Source organism: Micropterus dolomieu, linkage group LG14, assembly GCF_021292245.1.
Source record: "Micropterus dolomieu isolate WLL.071019.BEF.003 ecotype Adirondacks linkage group LG14, ASM2129224v1, whole genome shotgun sequence".
NCBI lineage: Eukaryota > Metazoa > Chordata > Actinopteri > Centrarchiformes > Centrarchidae > Micropterus > Micropterus dolomieu.
The window spans coordinates 27,180,740-27,201,074 of NC_060163.1; the positions used below are offsets into that span (position 1 = coordinate 27,180,740).

The 20,335-nt window shown below is 42.4% G+C and overlaps 2 protein-coding genes across 2 annotated transcripts in view; both read right to left on the reverse strand.

Annotated features, from left to right (window-relative positions):
- asah2 (N-acylsphingosine amidohydrolase 2) overlaps window positions 1-1,506 on the reverse strand; it is a 20,616-nt gene extending 19,110 nt beyond the window's left edge. The window contains exons 1-2 of the mRNA XM_046068688.1: window positions 1,377-1,506; window positions 853-950 (exon numbers count right to left, since the gene is read on the reverse strand). Coding sequence (XP_045924644.1) covers window positions 853-950; window positions 1,377-1,506 — 228 coding nt within the window. The remainder of the gene's footprint in view (window positions 1-852; window positions 951-1,376) is intronic.
- Window positions 1,507-3,512: 2,006 nt separating this feature from the next.
- Window positions 3,513-7,862, reverse strand: LOC123983561 (microfibril-associated glycoprotein 4-like). Its single transcript, XM_046069818.1, has 6 exons — window positions 7,773-7,862; window positions 7,083-7,238; window positions 6,876-6,914; window positions 6,285-6,381; window positions 5,032-5,199; window positions 3,513-4,254 (listed from the first exon to the last, which is right to left on the reverse strand). The coding sequence occupies exons 1-6, from the start codon at window positions 7,860-7,862 to the stop codon at window positions 3,998-4,000; spliced, it is 807 nt and encodes a 268-aa protein (XP_045925774.1). The 3' UTR covers window positions 3,513-3,997.
- Between the last annotated feature and the right edge of the window lie 12,473 nt (window positions 7,863-20,335).

Sequence of the window (20,335 nt, forward strand, 5' to 3'; positions counted from 1 at the left end):
TATTAGCCAATCAGAAGCAGAGAAGGGCGGGTCAGCGAGAAGCCGGTAAACAGCTCGGGTTCAGCCGTACGTGTTGCCGACCGGCTCGGCAACACGGACTGGAGCGAGAGTTTCAGAGCGGTGAGTTATTAATCTGTATCCATAAAGTTTTAACTAAGCTCTGTCTCTACATCACAGGAACAACTTTATGTCCACTGACTGCCTGGAGGGTAGCTAGTGTTTGGAAGGGAGAGGAGAGCTGTGTGCTGCAGCTCGCTGTTTTTCTACCGGTGTTTTTGAGGGTGTGTCGGAGTAGGATCCATCTCCTCTACATCCGTCAACGGCTCCAGTATGAGTGTCTCCATCATAAGGCTAAAATATGCTCCCTCAGGCTGCACATTGGCAAACTTGCACAAATGGTCATTCAGAGATTTTGAGAACAACCTTTAGGAGAAATCCAACAATAGAAGTGGGATTTCCCATTTGACCCAATGGGGTGTAGACTTTGGAGGTTTGCACATCAGCTCCTCTGCGAGGCTCTGCAACCTAAAAATACCCATAACACCCTTCTCTGGGTAGGTCCACAGAGACGTTTACAGACATTATGTCTTTGCAAAAGCATTCTTCAAGCTTTACGCATATAATTGATCAGGGGTGGGAGCATCAGGCTCCCAGGTCTCTAAAGATTCACCACCTGGACACTTGCGAGTAGTTATTGTCTCTACGTGGACACCTCAGAGTCTGTTACTGTCTTTTATTCCATGTCACACGACACTTATTGAGTTGCATTCACGACTTCTGAACATGGAAGAAGCAGTGTGGCAGGAGGCCTTGAAGGCAGCACCAGTGTCTGATGTGTGTTTTGGTACTGACCAGAGGGATTTCAGCCGGTGGCCCGGTGCAGTCGGCTCGGCCCACTCCGATCAGGTACGGTGTACGCTGGGGTTCTGGACTGGGAGAAGGAGTTGGCTCTGGGTCTGACAGGACAACAGAGGAGGGTGGGATGTTAGTTTTAAAGGACTGTACCTGAGATCAGAAAGACTTTGCAAGAAGCTATAAACACAAAGAAAGTACAGATAGTTTTAAAGAATGAAGCTAGTTTCATTTAATATGTTTGTTATTGTCAACCATCCCAAGGTCAGAGCCAAACCAACAACATGTCAGTCTGTCTCTCAGCACTGTCTGACTTCCTGTCTGTGGCTCTCAGATCCAAGCCCATTGGTTCTGAAGATGTCAATTTCACGAAAAATAGTTTTGTTTTTTTTTAAAGGTTACTGAATCAATCACAGTCCACCTGTGGTGAGTATTTAGTATTTATGAAGGAACACACATGTTTCTATGTCATGCTTCCTGTTCTAGATGTAAACATATAATCTCATGTATGTGTGTGTTCTCACCTGTGTGTGTTTTCCGGGTGGCCATCACTGCGATCAGCGTCACACACACTGCTGTCATGACGATGAACAGGACGACCAGCGTCAACTCCCGAGCAGAAAGACCACAACATACTGACTTCCTGCTCGCCATACTGTCGGCCTGTCTGTCAGCACAGGAGGAGGTGGAAGCTACCAGTCGAAGGTATAAGATGTCTTAGTAATGTGTAAAACACTTGTGGCAGCTTCCAATCAGAAAGCAATCAACAATTTCAACAAGGTAATTTTGCAAAAAAGAGTTTCCTGTTTCCTGAGTGAGAGTTTAAAAGTAGTTTGTGGATAAACAGAATCTTGATGAGTAAACGCTGCTGTACATGAAGCATTAGCTTTGAGGAGCGATGATGAGGCTGAAACCTTCCTCACATTAACACGTGAAACTAACAGAAATGTTTAAGTTTCCATCGTTTGAGCTTCTGAGCTGAGACGTAAAATGAATCTGACGACATGATGGAACTCACCTTCAGTGTGAAACCAGGAGACAAAGTGTGTTTGTGTTGAGCGAGTCTGATCTGAGGTCTGTTCACAGCTCAGGTCCACCAGAGCAGTCCAGCTGTTATCTACCTGATAACAGTCTCTCACTCCAAAGGTCAGACACACACAGCGCCACTCAGATATAGATTATAGATCGGTGATTATAGAAGTAATAAAGCAATAATAAATAAATTCTAGTCTGTGTTGAGGTAGACTGCTCTACTTTCGTGCTGGTTCCAGAGCTTTTGACCGTATTACATGATCTTCATCAGGAAGTTTGCTCAGTAGTCACAGAACTATTTATATTTGATATGTTTATATTTCAAGTTTATATTTTATATTCATCAATCTGTTTAAATTTGATTTTAACAATGAACCAAAACTAAATTATTAAAAAAGTAAAATATTTTAGAGACCGTCGGCCTTGCTGGTGAACTTTAAGCCCAGTGTCGCTGTGAGCTTGTGTCTTTTATGATCTAAATATAGATGATATTCATCCTATCACTTGGTATCAGGTGCAAAAGTTCTCATGATGTCTTTCTAGTGTTCATCACCATACATGTGAATGTGCATTATTATACTGGTAATTAAACAACTACTAACAGCATATAAAGCAGTTTAAATAGTACAGTGGTTCATGTTGCTTTATAACTAAGTGGATATTAACATGACTATTAATACCAGTACTGATGCCTCTGAGAACACTAAGTATCAATAAACAGGATCTATTGACAGAAATTCAATATAAGATCCATAACTATGTTTTCAGTGGTGTAGAAAGACCTTACATAATGAACTGTTTTATTACCTTAGAATGAGACATTTCTGTCTACAGACATCGCAGATCCTCTCACATGGACGCCACCATGTTGCACCGCCATGTTTCTACAGTAGCCCAAATGGACAAACTGCTCTACAGAGTGCGTTTCATCACTACGCTGAATACGTAGGAGGAAGAAGAAGAAGAAGAGGAAATAACAACGCTAATGACGCTTTTATCCAAAGCGACTTACAATTGCTATACATGTCAGAGGTCGCACGCCTCTGGAGCAACGAGGGGTTAAGTGTCTTGCTCAGGGATCATCAGCACCCATAATAAACTCCCTCTGAGAAGTCATCTAGTTTATTAGAGGTCACCCGTGTCATTTAGCACGAGCCGACAGCCTGATGAAGTCGGGACAGAGACTGACAGATGACGGCAGAAAGCAAGTTGCCCGTTATCTGCTGGACAGGTAATTAAGTTAGTGTAACTTTAGCGATGCAAATGAAAGCTGTTGTTCGATAGGTTTAGCTCCAAGCTGACCATAATCACAGAGAGAAGTTCCGTTGTCAATGTGGTTGGACTGTAATTTCATGTAACAATTATAGTAAGGCATATAAAGGTAAAACAGTAAACACAGTAAAATATAACATTTCCGTCACAAATTCTAAAGTTAAAAATCTACCGTTGCAAAAAAAAGATTTTTGTCTCTGCAGAAGGAGGAGCTGGAGTTTGTCACTGTGACCACCAGAGGGCAGCGACTCATGATCATTAGTGTTTGTGAACAGGAAGGAAAGAGACCTCTGAACTTCTGACCAGAGAGAATCCAGACAGAGACACAGGAGACACAGTGAAGACATCAGATCAGCTTCATGCTCAGCTTCTCATTTATTGTCAGCGTACAGCAGATAATGATTCACATTAGGGTTTCAAACCTCCACCAAACGTTGTGTTGAAACTAGTGAGTTTGACTTTAAAGCTGAGTGTGTTTAGTTGCAGCCAGCAGACTGAAGGTAACATCTGAACCAGCAGAGACTCATTTCTCTACACCAACAGCTGTTTGACTGAAGACTTTCCAGCCAGCAGCTGCTCACACACACAAACAAAGTCTCATTTTAACTGGAAATATTCACATCAACTATCGATGTCCATTTTACATTTTGACTGGCTTTTCTGAGGAAGCTTTAATTTTTGAAAATCCACAGAGAAAGACACGCATGCTTTTATTCTTTATCTTTTCCCCCTCTATAAATTGTGTTAATGCTGTTTCCATCTAAACATCTTGTGAAATTATGTTCTAGATAAGTGAGAGAGATCAGCTGCTGATATTCTGCTGTACGTTGGTCCTGGAGAACTACTGCACAGGACGGATCTTCATGCTGATGGTCTTCAGGGAGTAGTCATTACCCTTAAAAGGGTTCCAGCTCACTCCAACAGCAAAGAGAGTGCCATCTGCCCCCCAACGATAAACCCCGTTGGGGTTTGTATAGTGACCGATGGCGTACCAGAACGCCCCCAGGTATGTTCTGGCACAGTTGCCAGTTGAGCAGGGGTCCTGGTCTTTGTCAAAGGTGGTGAACTTCTGTCCGTTGTGAAAAATCATAGCGTCTCCTACAGACACAGAAGAACCACAGGGTTAGTAAATTTGCATTATCTATAAGTATCAGCTGAACTTTTCACAGTCTGCAGTCTTCTATCAGACAGACTGATGAGACCAGTTATGGTCCAGACAGCTGAAGTCTCCAGCAGGTCGTTTATGATCGACTCAGTGTTTCACCTGGATGAAATGTAGGAAAATCTTATATTTTACAAACTCATCCACAGACACCAGAGGTCACCGGCATTTTAATCATAATCATAATATCCGGACTGATTATTTCTCAGTAATGAAATAAATCCATGTCCGAACCATTTTTAGAGACATTTTTTAAAATGCCACTTTTATCATCAATGTATTTGAATCAAACCATTGTTATATTAATCGAATAATAAAAAATAAAATAGATAACTAAAAAATGAACATTAATATATCAATTAGTATTTCCAGTTTAATATCAGTTCAACCCTGACAGGTGGTGTCGATGACGGGTACTGGTATTTATCTCAGCTATGACTCCTACAGATACTAACATACTTCTGTTACTGCAACATAACAACCTAAAGTGAGTCCAGATAAATGGACTGCAGAGAGTCTCTGGGGTACAGACACCTGAATGTGATTCATGAAACAGAAGCAGACCACTGATTTCTGCAGCTCTGCATCAGTCATTAGCATAAGGACCGCCCAAATAATCCAGTATAAGGCCAGTCCTTCAGGGAGACTTTAGGGAAAATCACCTTCCTGTGGAAACTCAGAAAAACACTAAAGAACTTCTGCTGCCACCTCACCTGCCCCTCCATCAGTGAATCCAGATACATGCAGTCTGTATCCGTAGGACTCTGGGTCGATGGAGAACGAGGAGTAACGAGCGAACGCTTTGTTTCCACTGAAGTCCTCCATGTCGACCAGCAGCTCATACTTCTTCCTCAGAGTCAGGTGGAAGAGAGTCTCAAGACCTGAACACAAACATAGAAACCAGAGATGGGGACTCGAGTTTGAGACTCGGACTCGAGTCCAACTTAAGTCGCACACACAGTGACTTGAGACTCGACTTGAGACTCGTCCTCAAAAGACTTCAGACTCGACTTGAGACTCGTCCTCAAAAGACTTCAGACTCGGCTTGAGACTCGTCCTCAAAAGACTGCAGACTCGACTCGGACTCCTCCTCAAAAGACTTCAGACTCGACTCGGACTCGTCCTCAAAAGACTTCAGACTCGACTCGGACTCGAGGTGCGGGACTCGTGAACAATGTTTACTGTTAGGAAACTTCTGTAGCTACGACCTACCGGAGGTTAACTCAGACTGACGTTTGTTATGAAAAGATGAATGAGCGTCCCGTCATTTTCGTGCTTCTGCTACCTTCTCCACAGCTCTCTGTGACCCCGTGTCGTTCCGTCAGCTTCAGGCTGCATTTCCCACAGGGAGCATTTCAGAATCAGAGCGTTTTGCCTGACTTGGCTGACATGTTAAGATTTTGTTGATTTGGTAAATGTGTTTGCATTTTGTGCTTCTACTATGATTAAGTAGGCTACGTAGTTTAATGATTTCCTTTTGTGTCCGTTTTAAGTTTTAAGATCTGGAGTCTCCACAGGGTGTTTTATTCTGAAAAGTGACCAGATTCTCTCTGCCGTTCTGTGTCTGACTTCCTGCCTGGTTCGATCTGCTCCGTGCTGCTTGATGCAGCTTGCGTCAAAAATAGACCTGCTACCTGTTCTCTGCGGAGCGGAGAGCCGCTTCTGGGACGCACTGCGGGCACGTCTGGTGAACAGGGTGGTGATGGAGTAGTGGATAAGACGCCTGCCTTTGGTGTGAGAGACCTGGGTTCAACTCCCCACTGTGACCCATCCACTGTTGTGTGCTTTGGATAAAAGCGTCAGCTAAATGAATTAATGTAAATGTAATGTAATGGACTGTCACCATGACAACCATCTACACTGAGGGGGCACTATCTGTATCTGCAATGGAAAACAGGAAAAGCAAGTCGAGGTGAGTCGAGCTGGTACTAGCAATTGAAAAGGGACTTTGGGTTTGGTTTCTCACCGAGCCAGTACTCTCCAGCAGCGCTACCAAAGCCCAGCTTGTACTGATCCCAGCCCCTGTAGAAGTTCACGGTGCCGTCCATCCTCCTCTGGAACACCTGGGGGGGACGGGATGGAGGGAGAACTAGCTAAACACACCAGATACCTGACAGCTCATGTTTCCAGGCACAAAGGTTTGAACCAGTGGTAAGGTGGTGATCCGCCACTCTTTGTCTGGTTTTGCAGGAACTTACTTGGAAACTAGAACCCTCCTAAACAGTAGATGTGCATAACACGTGAGACTCTGTCAGCTCTGATTTCTTATTTGCATTTAACATATACGTACATTGGCTAAACTGACTAGCATGGTTTAGCTAACAGACAACAACTTAAGTTAACTTAACTGGTTGCTGCTTCAAATGTATTCCCCTACATTCCATTAATATCTTTGGTTAACAAGGCGTACCGACTGAAGGAAGTTGTGCACTGATCATTGATTGTGTAACAGCAGAGCTAGCTTGGTAGAGTTCATGGGAGGCCTCTGATCAGTCTGAACAGGTCCTGGATTTGAGAACTGCTGAGCCAGATTTGGTACTTGAGTTAAAATACTCACCATCCACCGTCCTCCTTGTGAGTCCATGTCACAGTACACCTACACACAAACACACACAGTCATTAGTCAGTTTATCCACCTGGGAATATTAAATATATAAACCTGTAGTAGTACTACTGGTGACCCATCCCATTACTGCAAGTTACTAACTCTATTGAAAGTCAAACACTTTCATCTCCTAAGTGTCCCAGAGAGGATGAAGTGTACCTGGACAGCAGAAGTGGCTCCAATGGGATAGATGGTGTACACTCCACTGGGTTGATGGTTGTCATTGTTAAAGATGTCACTGCAGTCCAGTGGGAGGACGAGGGGCTTGCAGCTGGTCGACAGAGGAGCCAGGAGGAGGAAGACGACTGATACCAGCTGGAACAGACAGGTTGTTGTTATTATTGTAGAATTTTAAAATTGTATTTAGAGTCATTAATTAAAGCATATGTTGGGTAGCAGTAGGTAGCCAGAGAAGCTAAATCCAGCCTAGTGAAGCTCTAAATATTTTTAAGTGCTACACAGAGAAAGAAAAACTTAGTAGTATGTATAGTATGAATCATGTCACCACACAATTTTTTAAATGATCTTACTGTATCTCTTAACATGTTCAAACTAGTGATAAACATTTAGACAGAGAGTTAAATTTAAAAACTTACCTTCATTGTCAGATTTCTGTTGAAGAGTGTTAATGAAAATACGGATGTCTGAACGCTCTGATGTTTCTCTTGTGTTTATAATCTATAGGTTAATAAATCACAGAACACCTGCTGTAAAGCTAATTCCTGAACAGGTTGGAACCTTTGAACTTAAATGTTAATGCCAACATTGTCGGCATCCAACCCTGACATGCCTCACACTGTGGGGACTCACCTCCATTGACAGACCAAGAAACAACTTCTTAACACTTACCAACTTGGGGTTGGACAAACTCGGGAAATACAATGTCATCTCCTTCTGGCAGGGCCAGGTGGGGTCATTGCATTCTTGTAGTTGGACCATGTTTGTGCAAACACATTCTCACCTAAGGAGTCAATAAATCACACTTTCAGAAAGCGTGACAAAGCATAGTTATTTGACGCAAAAGGTACCTATGAGCATCCACATGAAATGCCACAGTTTGCTAGTGAAAGATTTGTTGGGGTCAAATGCAGCAACACAAAGGAGGCTAACCCCATTTGTCACGGCTGATGTGCGCAGTCATTGGGTTAACCGGTCGACATGCATACAATCACTCACTTAGGTTGAGGCACACGTACCAGTGATGATTAGGGTAAGGGGCTTCGTGGGCTGTTAACACTTTTTAAGACAAACGTAAATAGCTAGCTACCGGCTATGTAAAAGCCCAGGGCGTCTCATACAGACATGCCTAATAACAACTCTTTGTCACGCTTTCTGAAAGGTTTGATTTGATGCCCTGAGATGAGAATAAGATGTTGGAGCCCTTATAATAGACCACAAATTCTAATCCTACAGAGTTGTGAGGTGTAAGACTCTGGTTCCAGAAGTTCCAAAGTCCAATTCATTTTACCCAGAGAGAATGTTAATGACTCATAAAGCTAAGAGCTTTAAGGTTTGGATCAGCATGAAACTCTCCTGTTGAACCATCAGAATAAAAGATTAACAACTGTTATAGAAAATATCTGGTTCTTTGAGAAAAAGTCACCTGCAAGAAGCCTCTGGACACAGAAACTAAAGGAGACAACTAAGACTCCCAAGGTGCATCTAAAAGGGAGTAGTATATAACTTGATCCCAAAAATAGATGAGGGTTAAGGTTAGCATTAGTTTAGTGATAGCTTTATGGCATGTAGTTGTGATAGTTAGGTCAGGGTAAGGGGCGATGGAGTGGCTGTAGTTATATTCCCAATTAGGAGAACAAGTTTGTGTGTGTTCACACGGACACATCAGTACAGTCAGTCCAGGTGAGGTCACACTTGAACTGAAACCAATGTGCCCGGCATGCTAACACACTAACCTAAGTTGGTGAACATGGTAAACATTATACTTGCTAAACAGAATTGTTTATTGCCAAGTAGGTTTTCACATAAAAGGCATTTTAGTGCACAACAATAAACATAGAAAGAGAGAATAATAAACATATAGAACAAGTACTATAACAGTCCTTAAGTATAATATATATATATATATATATATATATATATATATATATATATATATATAAAACATGACAACACATATGATGTTGTAAAATGTATGTACAAGGCCTACATCTGTTTTTGAATGAAATAGCTGTACAGTTTGAGCAGGAATGTGCAAAGTTTCACAGTATGAAGTATGAAAAATAAGGAATATGTGCAATTTACAGAGATAATAGTACAAAACATGTGTGTTATAGTGGCGCAGTGAGACAGATGTGGGGACTGTAATGGAGCGTGTAAGAAACTGTTCTTGTGGTCTGCGGTTTTGGTCCTGATGGACCACGACCTCCTGCCAGACAAGATGTCTGATGGTGATAAATGATGTCAGTTCCAAGCATGACACCCCGGGTCTGAAAAGTGAAGCCAGTGCTGAACTGCCTTAAAACCTGCATTCTAACAGCCAGCAGGTTGCGCTGGCTGCAGAAAGAACTGCGATTGTATAGAAGTCTATGAGAAAATGAGGCTACTTCTCAGCTGATTTATTATCTCAGTAAACACTTTCCTAATGAGTTTATGATCTCAGTCGCTAGTTTCAAGTCTTCAACACAGCATGATGTTCATTTAGTAAATTATGGTCCAATTAAGAGGAACATTGACCAGAAAAAAGGGGAGGCTTTAGGGCGGGGTTACCTTGTGATTGAAAAGTTGCTACCATGGCGACCTGTCAATCAGGATCATGGCAACTCGTATTTGCTGCTCTGTGTACATTTAACCAGCCGCGAACTTGTTTGTGGGCGCTGTCTGTGTTTTCGACTGAGAGCTTTGACCCTTTCACATTGTGTTTTCACTTCATGAAAGTTAAATGTAACAGCAGGTCGACTAAAAATCGTTTGTTCAATGAGTTGTATTATGACTAGACAATATGACCATCCTTTGTCAACAATATCTACTATGGTGAATTTGGACCCCCAAAGACTGGCTGCTATGGTGGAGGAAGGAGAGATGGATAAGAATTTGGTTGGCCATTCGACGGAGAACCAATTTCCGCTATAGTAACCAAAACTGATGGAAGGGGTTGTGTCTGTGAAGAACTGAATGTCTTTGGACTTGGTGACGTGGTCATCATGACAGAAGGAGATGCTCTTCCAGGACAAGATGAACTGGTGCCACAGTTTTAGCTCCACCTTGCATGCAACTACAGCATGACATGGTGGTAGTACCTCAGTCCTTCAGGGCTGGAAACCAGAGGGTCGGAGGTTTGAGTACAGCTTGGACCAGAGATAGACATTGAATTTCCCCTTGTGTAAAAGTATGCCTTCTTGAAAAGATGGGACTGAGGCAGCTTTTGAAAGATAAACCTAGCTGGCTACTAGGATGATACAGGGGACATAGTTGAAATGGCCTCAGTGAGAGAAGTTGGCATTTGGACCATCAGTTGGCCAGAAGGAATTTAGAAATGAGTGCAGTAATCTGGTGGATTTTCTTGAAGAATCAGGTGGGCGGGGGGGCACAAGAGTCAGTGTCAGTGGGGTAATCGGCCGCTGGAGAGGAGGCCAGCAGCAGACAAGATGAAATTGTTCATGTGGCATGAGGTTTTGGTCCTGATGGACTGCAGCATACTGCCAGATGGGAGTGTCTCAAACAGTTTGTGTCCAGGGTGGTAGGGATCTGTTACAATCTTTCCTGCTCTCCTCAGAGTCCTGGAGACGTACAGATCCTGGAGAGCTGGTAGATTGCAGCCAACTGCCTTCTCAGCAGAGCAAATCATACTCTGCAGTCTATCTTTGTCCCTGGGGGTGGAAGCAGCCAACCAGATGATGATGGAGGAGGTAAGGATGGACTCAAAGATGGCAGTGTAGAAATGTTCCACATTGTCTTTTGGCAGGTTGAACATCCTCCGCTGGGCTTTTTTGGTGATGGAGCTGATGTTCCGTTCCCACTTGAGGTTCTGGGTGATGATGGTGCCTAGAAAGAGGAATGACTTCACAGTGTCAACTGTGGAGATGCACAAGGTGATGGGGGCGGGTGTGGCTGGGCTCTTCCTGAAGTCCAGTACCATCTGCACTGCGTTCAGCTCCAGATAGTTCTGGTTGCACCAGGTCACCAGATGGTCAGTCTCCCACTTATAGGCGGACTCACCTCCACCAGAGATAAGCCCAATGAGCGTGGTATCATCTGCAAACTTCAGGAGCTGGACAGACTGGTGACTGGAGGTTCAGCTGTTGGTGCACAGAAAAAAAAACAGAGGGGAAAGAACGCAGCCTTGAGGGGAACTAGTGCTGATGGTCCAGGAGTCAAAAACATGTTTTCCCAGATTCACATGCTGCTTCCTGTCGGACAGGAAGTCTTTGATCCACCTGCAGATGGAGAGCGTGTCCTGCAGCAGGGCGGGGATGATGGTATTGAAGGCAGAGCTGAAATTCACAAACAGAATCCATAGGTACAGGTGCTGGAATATGTAGTAAAGGTCCATATTGAATGCATCATATACAGACCTGTTGGCTATGTAGCTAAACTGCAAGGGTCAAGGAGTGGGTCTGTGATGGATGTGAGGTGGGACAACGCAAGACGCTCAAAAAAACTTCATAAGCACAGAGTCTGGCTCAGCTGGGTTCTGCCTCCTAAACAGTCTGATGTCCTAAACAGTCTGATGGTGAGAGAGAGGGAAGAAGTGGGGCTACCCCCTTCTGAAGAGGTGGACTGGTAGATTGTTGGGGTGACGGGGGATAGTATCAGGCCCGTCCTATTTTCTTTTGAAGTGACAGTAAAACTGGATCAACTCTTTGGCAAGGCAAGAGTTGTTCATGAAGTGGGGGATTTTGGTTTGTAGTTGATTATCTGTGTAAATCTTTTCCAGACAGAAGCAGAGAAAACAGACCAGAATGAATGAGATAAACTCAAAGGAGAGAGTAAAATGATTTACAGTTTATTAATAAATATTCTTAAACAAACCCAAGATTCTCTTCTCTACAATAAACAAATTCCTCAACCCCAGGGAAATTTGCAACTCTTTCCAGTTGTTTTTTTCAAACTTCATTATTTCCCCTGTCCCCTCAACTCCCACCCGCCTCCACCTCCCCAAACTATACATAACCCATATATAACCCATAGAGCTGTCTCAATTCAGCACAAGAATGAATAGCTCCACCTGCAGCCTAGATCCAATAGAATCATCCCTCATTAGTACATGTCTTCCATTCATCACCCAACACATAGTCAAAATCATTCCTCCCTCACATCCAGATCAGTCCCCACAACACCCATCCTCAAGAAACCTGGTCTCAACCCATACATCATGTCCAACTTCTAACCCATCTCCAATCTCCCCTATCAAAAATTTTAAAATGTGTTCTTGCTGCTCAAATTAAAACCCAACTCACTACTAACAACCATTTCAAACCATTTCAATCTGGATTCCGCTCACAACACGGCAATGAAACAGCCCTCCCCAAAGTCAGCAATGATCTAATTTTCCTCTCCCGACTGGAAACCTACTCCAACATCACTGGCAGCGCACTCTCCTGGCTCTGATCTAATCTCACCCTGGAGGGCCCTGTGGATAAGATCATGCCTTTGATGTGAGAGACCCGGTTTCAATCCCCCACTGTGATCCATCCACCATTGTGTTGCTGAGCAAGACACTTAACCCCTATTTGCTTCAGTGGCGTGCAACCTCTGACATGTATCTGACATGTATAGCTAAATATGTAAATGTAAATGAAATGGCGTCCCCCAAGGTTCAGTGCTTGGTCCTCTGTTGTTCATCATCTACATCCTGCCACTCCAAAATATCATACATAGACATGGTCTCCATTTGCACTTCTACACCGATGACATCCAGATCACAGACCACAGTTACCTCTGCAACTCTGACCAATTACCCCATCGATATACAAACCTGGATGCAAACTTCACCGAAGTGTCGGCGTAAGCGTCTGCTCCTTCTGTGAAGGCCTGCTTGGGTAAAGACCAGCGAGTCTACTTGTGGAAGTCCACCTGCAAGAGTAGCTTTTTCCAAGCACACCTACTCACAGGCCACTGGCTACAACTGCACTCAGGCCATGTGCTACCACACTATTCTTGTTGTCTCCGAAGTATGCAAGAGGTGTAATGCCATGAGACACAGAAATCAGGCACTCCTCAAGCCTTTAAAACAGACACCACCAACATCTGTTTACTTCTCTATTGGGTCAGGGAACTGCCAGTCTGCAGTCAACAAAGCTGACTTTATCACTGCTTATGCTAACACATTTTCTCTTGGGCTACTGGCACTTACTGAGATCTGGATCAAACCAGTAAACTCTGCTACACCCACTGCGCTGTCCGACAATTACTCTTTCACCCACACACCCCTTGGGGTCGGGGGATGTGGGTGAAAGTGCAATAAACTCTCTGTGATTGTCATATACTGTCCACCAGGACAAATGGGTAACTTTGTAGATGAGCTAGACACACTGCTGTCTTCAATCCCAGAGCATGGCTGTCTGTTACTTGTCCTCGGTGACAGGAACAGCCCATTGTTCCAGCACCATATTTCTCACATCGCCGCAAATTCCGCAACCTGTCTCCCACTCACTTTGCCTCAGTGGTAGCTTCCACTCTACCTCCCCTCAACACATATTCTTCACTAGATGTCACCCAGTCTCTGTTCTCTACACTGAGCTCGTGCCTGGATAACCTGTGTCCTCTATCCACCAAGCCTGCTCGCCAGAACCAGTCCCACCCATGGCTAACTGATACCAACTGTAGGCTGCGCACCGATCTCAGAGCCGCTGAAAGAAAATGGTGAAAAACCAAGACCCTCCTGACATTAAGGCGTTTCAAATGCTGCTATCCTCCTTCTCAACCAGCATCAGTGCTGCCAAAACAGTGTTCAATAATGACAGAATTAACAGTGCCACTGACTCAAGGAAATTGTTTTGCACTTGTAAAGCGCTTCTAAATCATATAATCCCTGCTGAGGCATAATTTAGTTTTCACTGCTGTAGTGAACCGACAGTGTGGATTTGGGCATTTTATATTAAATAAATTTGGACTACTCAAAATTATTCCTCTCTTTCTGGGAGAAATAAAGGAGGGGGTTGAGATCAACTTTCAACAGACGAAGACACCCAAATGAAAAGGTGAAAGGTTTCTCTCCTAAGTACTGTGTCTGAGCAGTCTGGCACCTTTGATTCCGCAGCCTGATAAAGCAGTGCCTGACTGTTAAACTGACAAAAGGGACATTAACCAGCGGTTAGTGTTTCCCTGAACACCCTGTCAGAACTCTCTTTAAAAGGGGGTTACTCATGTAACCGTGGCAACTGATCTTGCTCTGTGTTTCATTACCTCATCAAACTGATACTCTTTTTCACGCCTAGATTAGAAACTCCAGGACACCAGAGACACAGATCTGAACTCCCTTATGCAAACAAAGATTGATGTGCAAACGTGATAAGCCAGGATATGTGAGGGCACAACTCCTGCCTTCTTGAGCTAAAACAATGTTTCATTATAAACTGTTGTTCTCTTTTTAAATAATAATCCTTGCTAAGTTAGTAGTAGCGCTACCTCTTATTTGAGTAGTTATGTTACCATGTTGTTGCTATGTTTTAATTTTCAGCAAGGTTAAGGACATTCCTTCATTTTATGTGTAACTAATGCTTGTTCACAATGCTTTCTGACACCACCTTTAGAAATGATGATAAAGAAATGTCATCCTATACTAGCTTGAATTTAAGGTTAAATAACTAAATTTCCCAGTTCCTGAGCAAAGAGTGTCTTAGGATTAATCTAAGCTGTCGTGATGTAACCTGATGCTTAAACTTAGAACGGTACAACTCGTTTAACAGCAACTTGTTTTTATTTTCTTTGTTAAAACTTATCAGTCTCACTGAACTAGTTTCACTAGTTAATTCAAGAGCTTTATACGTCGAGCTAAGTCCACGGACGCCGGCACGTGGCCCGCCAGCAGTAACAAAGGACAACTTAAACCTGACCCGAGACAGGGTTGGGAAGGCCCCCATGGCAAGTTTCTTCAATAAGCCTACCAGAGACGGACCCCCGGAGCAATTCCCTGGCAGAGAAAGCGACTGGCCGACAGCTTTAGGCTGTCCTAACTGAGAACGCACGGACTCTGCCAGTGTGAGTCAAATTCTCCCACAATAGACCTCCATTCTCATTGTTTAGCCATTGTTTATTTCTCTGATGTATTTAACCGCATTTTTATATCACCTTAGTTAGCTAATAAATTCACTGTAACCAAGGAATTGAGTGTGTTGCCTATTTCTAAGTCCCTGCCTGAGAATTTACCCTTCAGATGAGATTGACTGACTGATTTAAGATAATTGAGCTAATTGATCACTAGTGAATAATTGTGTAATTATTAAAATGCTACCCAGAGGACCGGAGACTTTGGGTTAATAACAACTCCGGTGGTGCCCCGAAACGAGAGATTCATGGATTAATATTTTCTGAATATTAAAATTCATAATTGGGTATTCTCATAAATTTATTAAAAATCATACTAGCTTTAGACCTGCTACACTCCTCTTTGTGTCTTTGTTCCTTTTAAATGTGATTGCAGCACCTTTTCACCTCAATGATAAATTAGTTATTTTTAATTCAGTTATAAACTCCTGGACTCTAACAGCTCGTGTGTTTCGACAGATTTTCTGCTCATGGTCAAAACTTTCTGCACATTCACAATCTCTCCCATATAGAGGGTATGCTTTGATGTCACTTCCCCTTCCGGAACAGGCTGGACTGAGTGGCAAAACATCTGTTACCATGGCTGCGATTAGCAAACCGGGAGTAAAACAAGAGATTATTTGGTCAAATCAAAGGCAGTCGGACTCAACAGTGATCCATACTGCTTACCAAAGAACCAGCGGTCAAGCTCTTTTAGATGTGTTGTTTGTGTTTTAGCTGATTCAAGCTAACACTGCTGCTCGTCTTTCTGCCACTCAGTGAGCGTAACTGCGTTCTGTAACGTCATAAAGTCATAATATAACGAGACTAATGTCATCATTTGATGAGAAGTCTACCTACCCTACCTACCTACTCTGCTGTGCTCCACTGGTAGTAACGTCATCCCCTTCATACCGTTTGACTGATGCAGTTTGGGACTGCATGTTGCATGTGAAACCGAAAGTAACTGAAACACTTTTGGTCAGGCAGGTCTCACCACAAATCCACACGTTAACTTAAGCATTTCTTATAAAGTGCACCTCATAGCCCCATACAGAGCAAAGCTGCGCTTCAATTTTTAGATGCTTATGTTGCAAAACTCTACCAGCTATTTGTTACCACTCATTACAGCTGTCTGGGCCATAACAGGAGCGGCTAATTACTATTGGTGCGTACATCGGTGTCAATCAGCTGGGCTCAGTTATACATTTGTATTTCACTGAAATTGTGACTTGACAGCATGTGAAAAATCTCATTTGTGTGAGTCTCGCGAGAAAGATTTTTACCAGACGAGAAATATCGTCATAACTCATGGTGCGAGATCTCGTCACACCCCTAATCAGTAATCATCCAGCTCTAACCTGCAGGCAGGGAAGGCTGAAGGAGAAAGAGAAAGCAAATTCAACTAGCGTGAGTTCTTTGGAGCTGGTGTGAAGTGGCTGTTTGAGTTTGATTGGGCCGAGTATGGTTTGTAATTCCCTGGAATGTGACGATTACATGTGGACAATGCATCAGAAAGGCAAGGTCACTATAGTGACCTGGAAGAAACTACAGCAGGAAAGGTTTAGCCGGTGAGCAACCGTGGGTCGTTGATGTGTGTGCAGTCTGTGTGGCTGTGGTAGCTGGTATCGAGGTGGGAGGAGCTAATGAGGCCAAAGGAGATGAAATAGAAAAAGTAGTAACAAACGTGAACGCAAAATGTGTGCTTAATTACTTCGTATGTATAAAATAATATAAAATAATCGTATGTGCAGGGATGAGTTCAAAGCGTGGTGTTTGTTCCTGAATCTATTTATGAAACTTTATTTTAATGATCTAATCAGTGATCATCAACACACACACACACGGATATCCTGGATAATGTAACAAGACTAGAGGTTTATGTTGGTCCCCAGTTTTTCTTAATGACGGTTCTTAGTATTACCATACCCAGGAGCCTCAGCTGCTGTTGCTTTGGAGAAAGAGCCAATCAGATGTGTGAATCAGAGCAATAGCAGCACAGGTATGAACTGTGAGAACTGGGTTTCACCAGCTGTTCGGAAATCCTTCACTAAGTGTAAAACTTTATAGTAACTACCAGGTTTTCTTCTTGGTAAAAAATTTTTATACAATACAATTCACGTATGACATAGACAAACCTAGTTCCTGTCAGACAAACAAACCAACCAACTCCCCAATACCCCCACCCACAAGTACTGGACCACCAGCAAATTTCCATACATCCCAAAATATTCAAATAAGTCTGCAGATTCATACATATATAATTAAAAATATCTAGGTAAAAAAAAGAAAAAGACAGCATGAATAAAAAATAAAAAAACCACAGGTGTGCACACACAATTGGGTTACATAGATATGTTAGTAGCTGCTGTGCCTTCTACAAAGGACATGAATGGCTGCCAAATGACATAAAATTTCACTTACAGTGTATCTAATTTTATCCAGGTGAACATAACTCATGACCTCCCTAATCCATTGGCCATATGTTGGGGGCAGAGCATCTTTCCATTTAAACAGGATAAGCCTCCTAGCCAACAAAGAGCAGAAGGCCATCATGTTCAGGTGGCACCCAGAAAAGGTGGCTTCCAACGGAGCCAAGCCAAACAGTGAAATCAGAGTAGATGGATGTATTGTTCTTCCACATATACCAGAGAATGTCTCATAGATGGAATGCCAAAAACTGTGTAGCTTAGGGCACAACCAAAACATGTGCTGCAGTGTGGCAGGAGCCTGCCTGCACCGATCACACGTAGGGTCAATACCCATCTTAATCCTAGACAATCTATCCTTGGTCCAATGAAGACGGTGCACTGTTTTAAACTGAACCACCACGTGTCTAAGGCATATAGAGGAAGAGTAGATTCGCTGTATAACTTTTTGCCATATTTCTTCTGGAATCATTTCATCTAGATCTGTTTCCCATTTGATTCTAAGGCTATCAAGACTATTCATGTTATGTGTATTAAGGAGTGTGTAAATTCTGCCTATTGTTTTATGTTAACTTTACATTTTAAAATTGCAAAGATTCAGAAGGACTCAATGGGAACATGTAGAGGTCAGATAGTGAATCTATACCATTTCTTGGCCAAAGCTTCATCCATCATTGGGGGGACAAACATATGATACTTTATCAATGGTGTAACAAGTGAAAGATCAGTGAGATTAAAGGTCCTTCTAAACTGGTTCCAGGTTTTAATTGAATGGACAACAACTGGATTAGTGGTGAAGCCTGAAATAGGCTGTTTGAAAGGAAATTTGGAACATAATAAAGCTGCAGGGTGGTAGAGGTAGATCCAATGGATGCCCTCTCTAACACCCACCATTTAGTCCTACTGACATCCGTGCAATCATTTCTCAACCAATACAGCAGCGCTCTTATATTAGCAGCCTAGTGGTAATACATAAAATTTGGAAGCGCCATGCCTCCCATTGCGTGGGACCTCTGTAATATATTATTATTAATCCTGGGCCGCTTTTTATGCCATATAAAGGATTCAATCTGACTATGTAAATTGGAAAAAAAAGATTTAGTTAGATAGATAGTAAGGCACAAGTAGTACCTTCCCACAAGCTACTGTATCGTCCTGGACTCCAAGACACCACATAGAAAACTGATCCGAGTTGAGATGATAAAATTTATCTGACGCCATGATGGAAGACACCTTCAGTGTGAAAGTGTGTTTATGTTGAGCGAGTCTGATCTTAGGTCTGTTTGCAGATCAGATCCACCGGAGCAGTTCAGCTGTTATCTACCTGATGAACAGTGCCTCATTCCAAAGGTCAGACACCTGAGCGTCACTCAGATATAGATTGATGATTATATAAGTAATGAAGCCACAATAAATCCAGCTGAGGTAGATTGCTTGTTCCAGAGTGGATTGTGGTAACTTAAGAAGCAAAACTTACTGCAAATACAACAAAACAATGAGTCAATCTGTTTAAATATTTTAACAATGAACTTAAACAAAATTTAATAAAAAGTAACATATTTTAAAGAAAATCATGTCAGTAAACTAATAAATATTTTGCCCAAAAAGCCCAGGAATAAAATATTTATGTGGACATAAAATGTGTATGCACTTTACTGATGTAGTTTACTGTGAGATTGTATGTTGATGATTTATTATTAAGTGTTTATTTCAAGTATATGTAAAACAGAAACATCTGACAAGAAAATGCAATCACATAAACAAATCATTAAATAACAATAATAATAAATTAATAATAATATTAAAGTCTCGTTGATGAAGACATTTGAACCTTTAAGTATTCTACCATATTTTAACAATGCTGTCTTGTGTTTTCGGTTAACAAACCTCATAATGACCGCTGGTTTATTGCTTGGGTTTTTCTGGCAAGCCTCAATGGAGTTACAGTCCAGCTGCATCCCTTTGGCCTGTATAAAGGCAGTCAGCAGCCGCTCTGTGCGGTTAGTCTCCATTTCAACGGCTTCTCCCCTGTTGTCAACGGCTACCGACCGACCGGGGTTTAATATGGAGGCCGGTGACAATTGCATCATTCATCCTTGAAAACTGCTCCAGGTCCGCCACTCTGCTCTCAAGGAATGTGATTCTCTTTTCCTTTGGAGTCCGTAAAGCCTTCACCTCCTGAACCAGATCCAGGACACCTTTCTGCTGCATAAATTTCCTCTGTTAGGAAGTCGAGCGATTTTTTTATGTTATCGAATTCATCAGCCTGCTGGTTTTTATTTGGACCCAACATGAACTTTAGGCCTCATTTACCAACATCAGAATGTTTTTTGTGTGGATGAGTTATAGACTTAGTCTGCTGGTATGTTCTTTTGTGGTGATTACAAAGTCCCATACACTGAGTGATACTAAGTATATATGATATTCATCCCATCGCTTGGTAACGGTAGTATTTAAACTGCTTTATATATAATAGTATTTAAACTCCTTTATATATAAAGGAGTTTAAATACTGCAATGGATCATAATGCTTTATAACTGAGTGGATATTCATTACATAAACATGACATTTTATTCTAGTATTGATACGTCTTAGAACTCGAAGTATTGTATATGTATATTTTTGTCTCTGCAGAAGGTGGAGCTGTAGTGACCACCAGAAGGCAGCGACTCATGGTCATTTCTCTTTGTCAACAGGAAGGAAAGAGACATCCAAACTTCTGACCAGAGAGAATCCAGACAGAGACACAGGAGACACAGTGAAGACATCAGATCAGC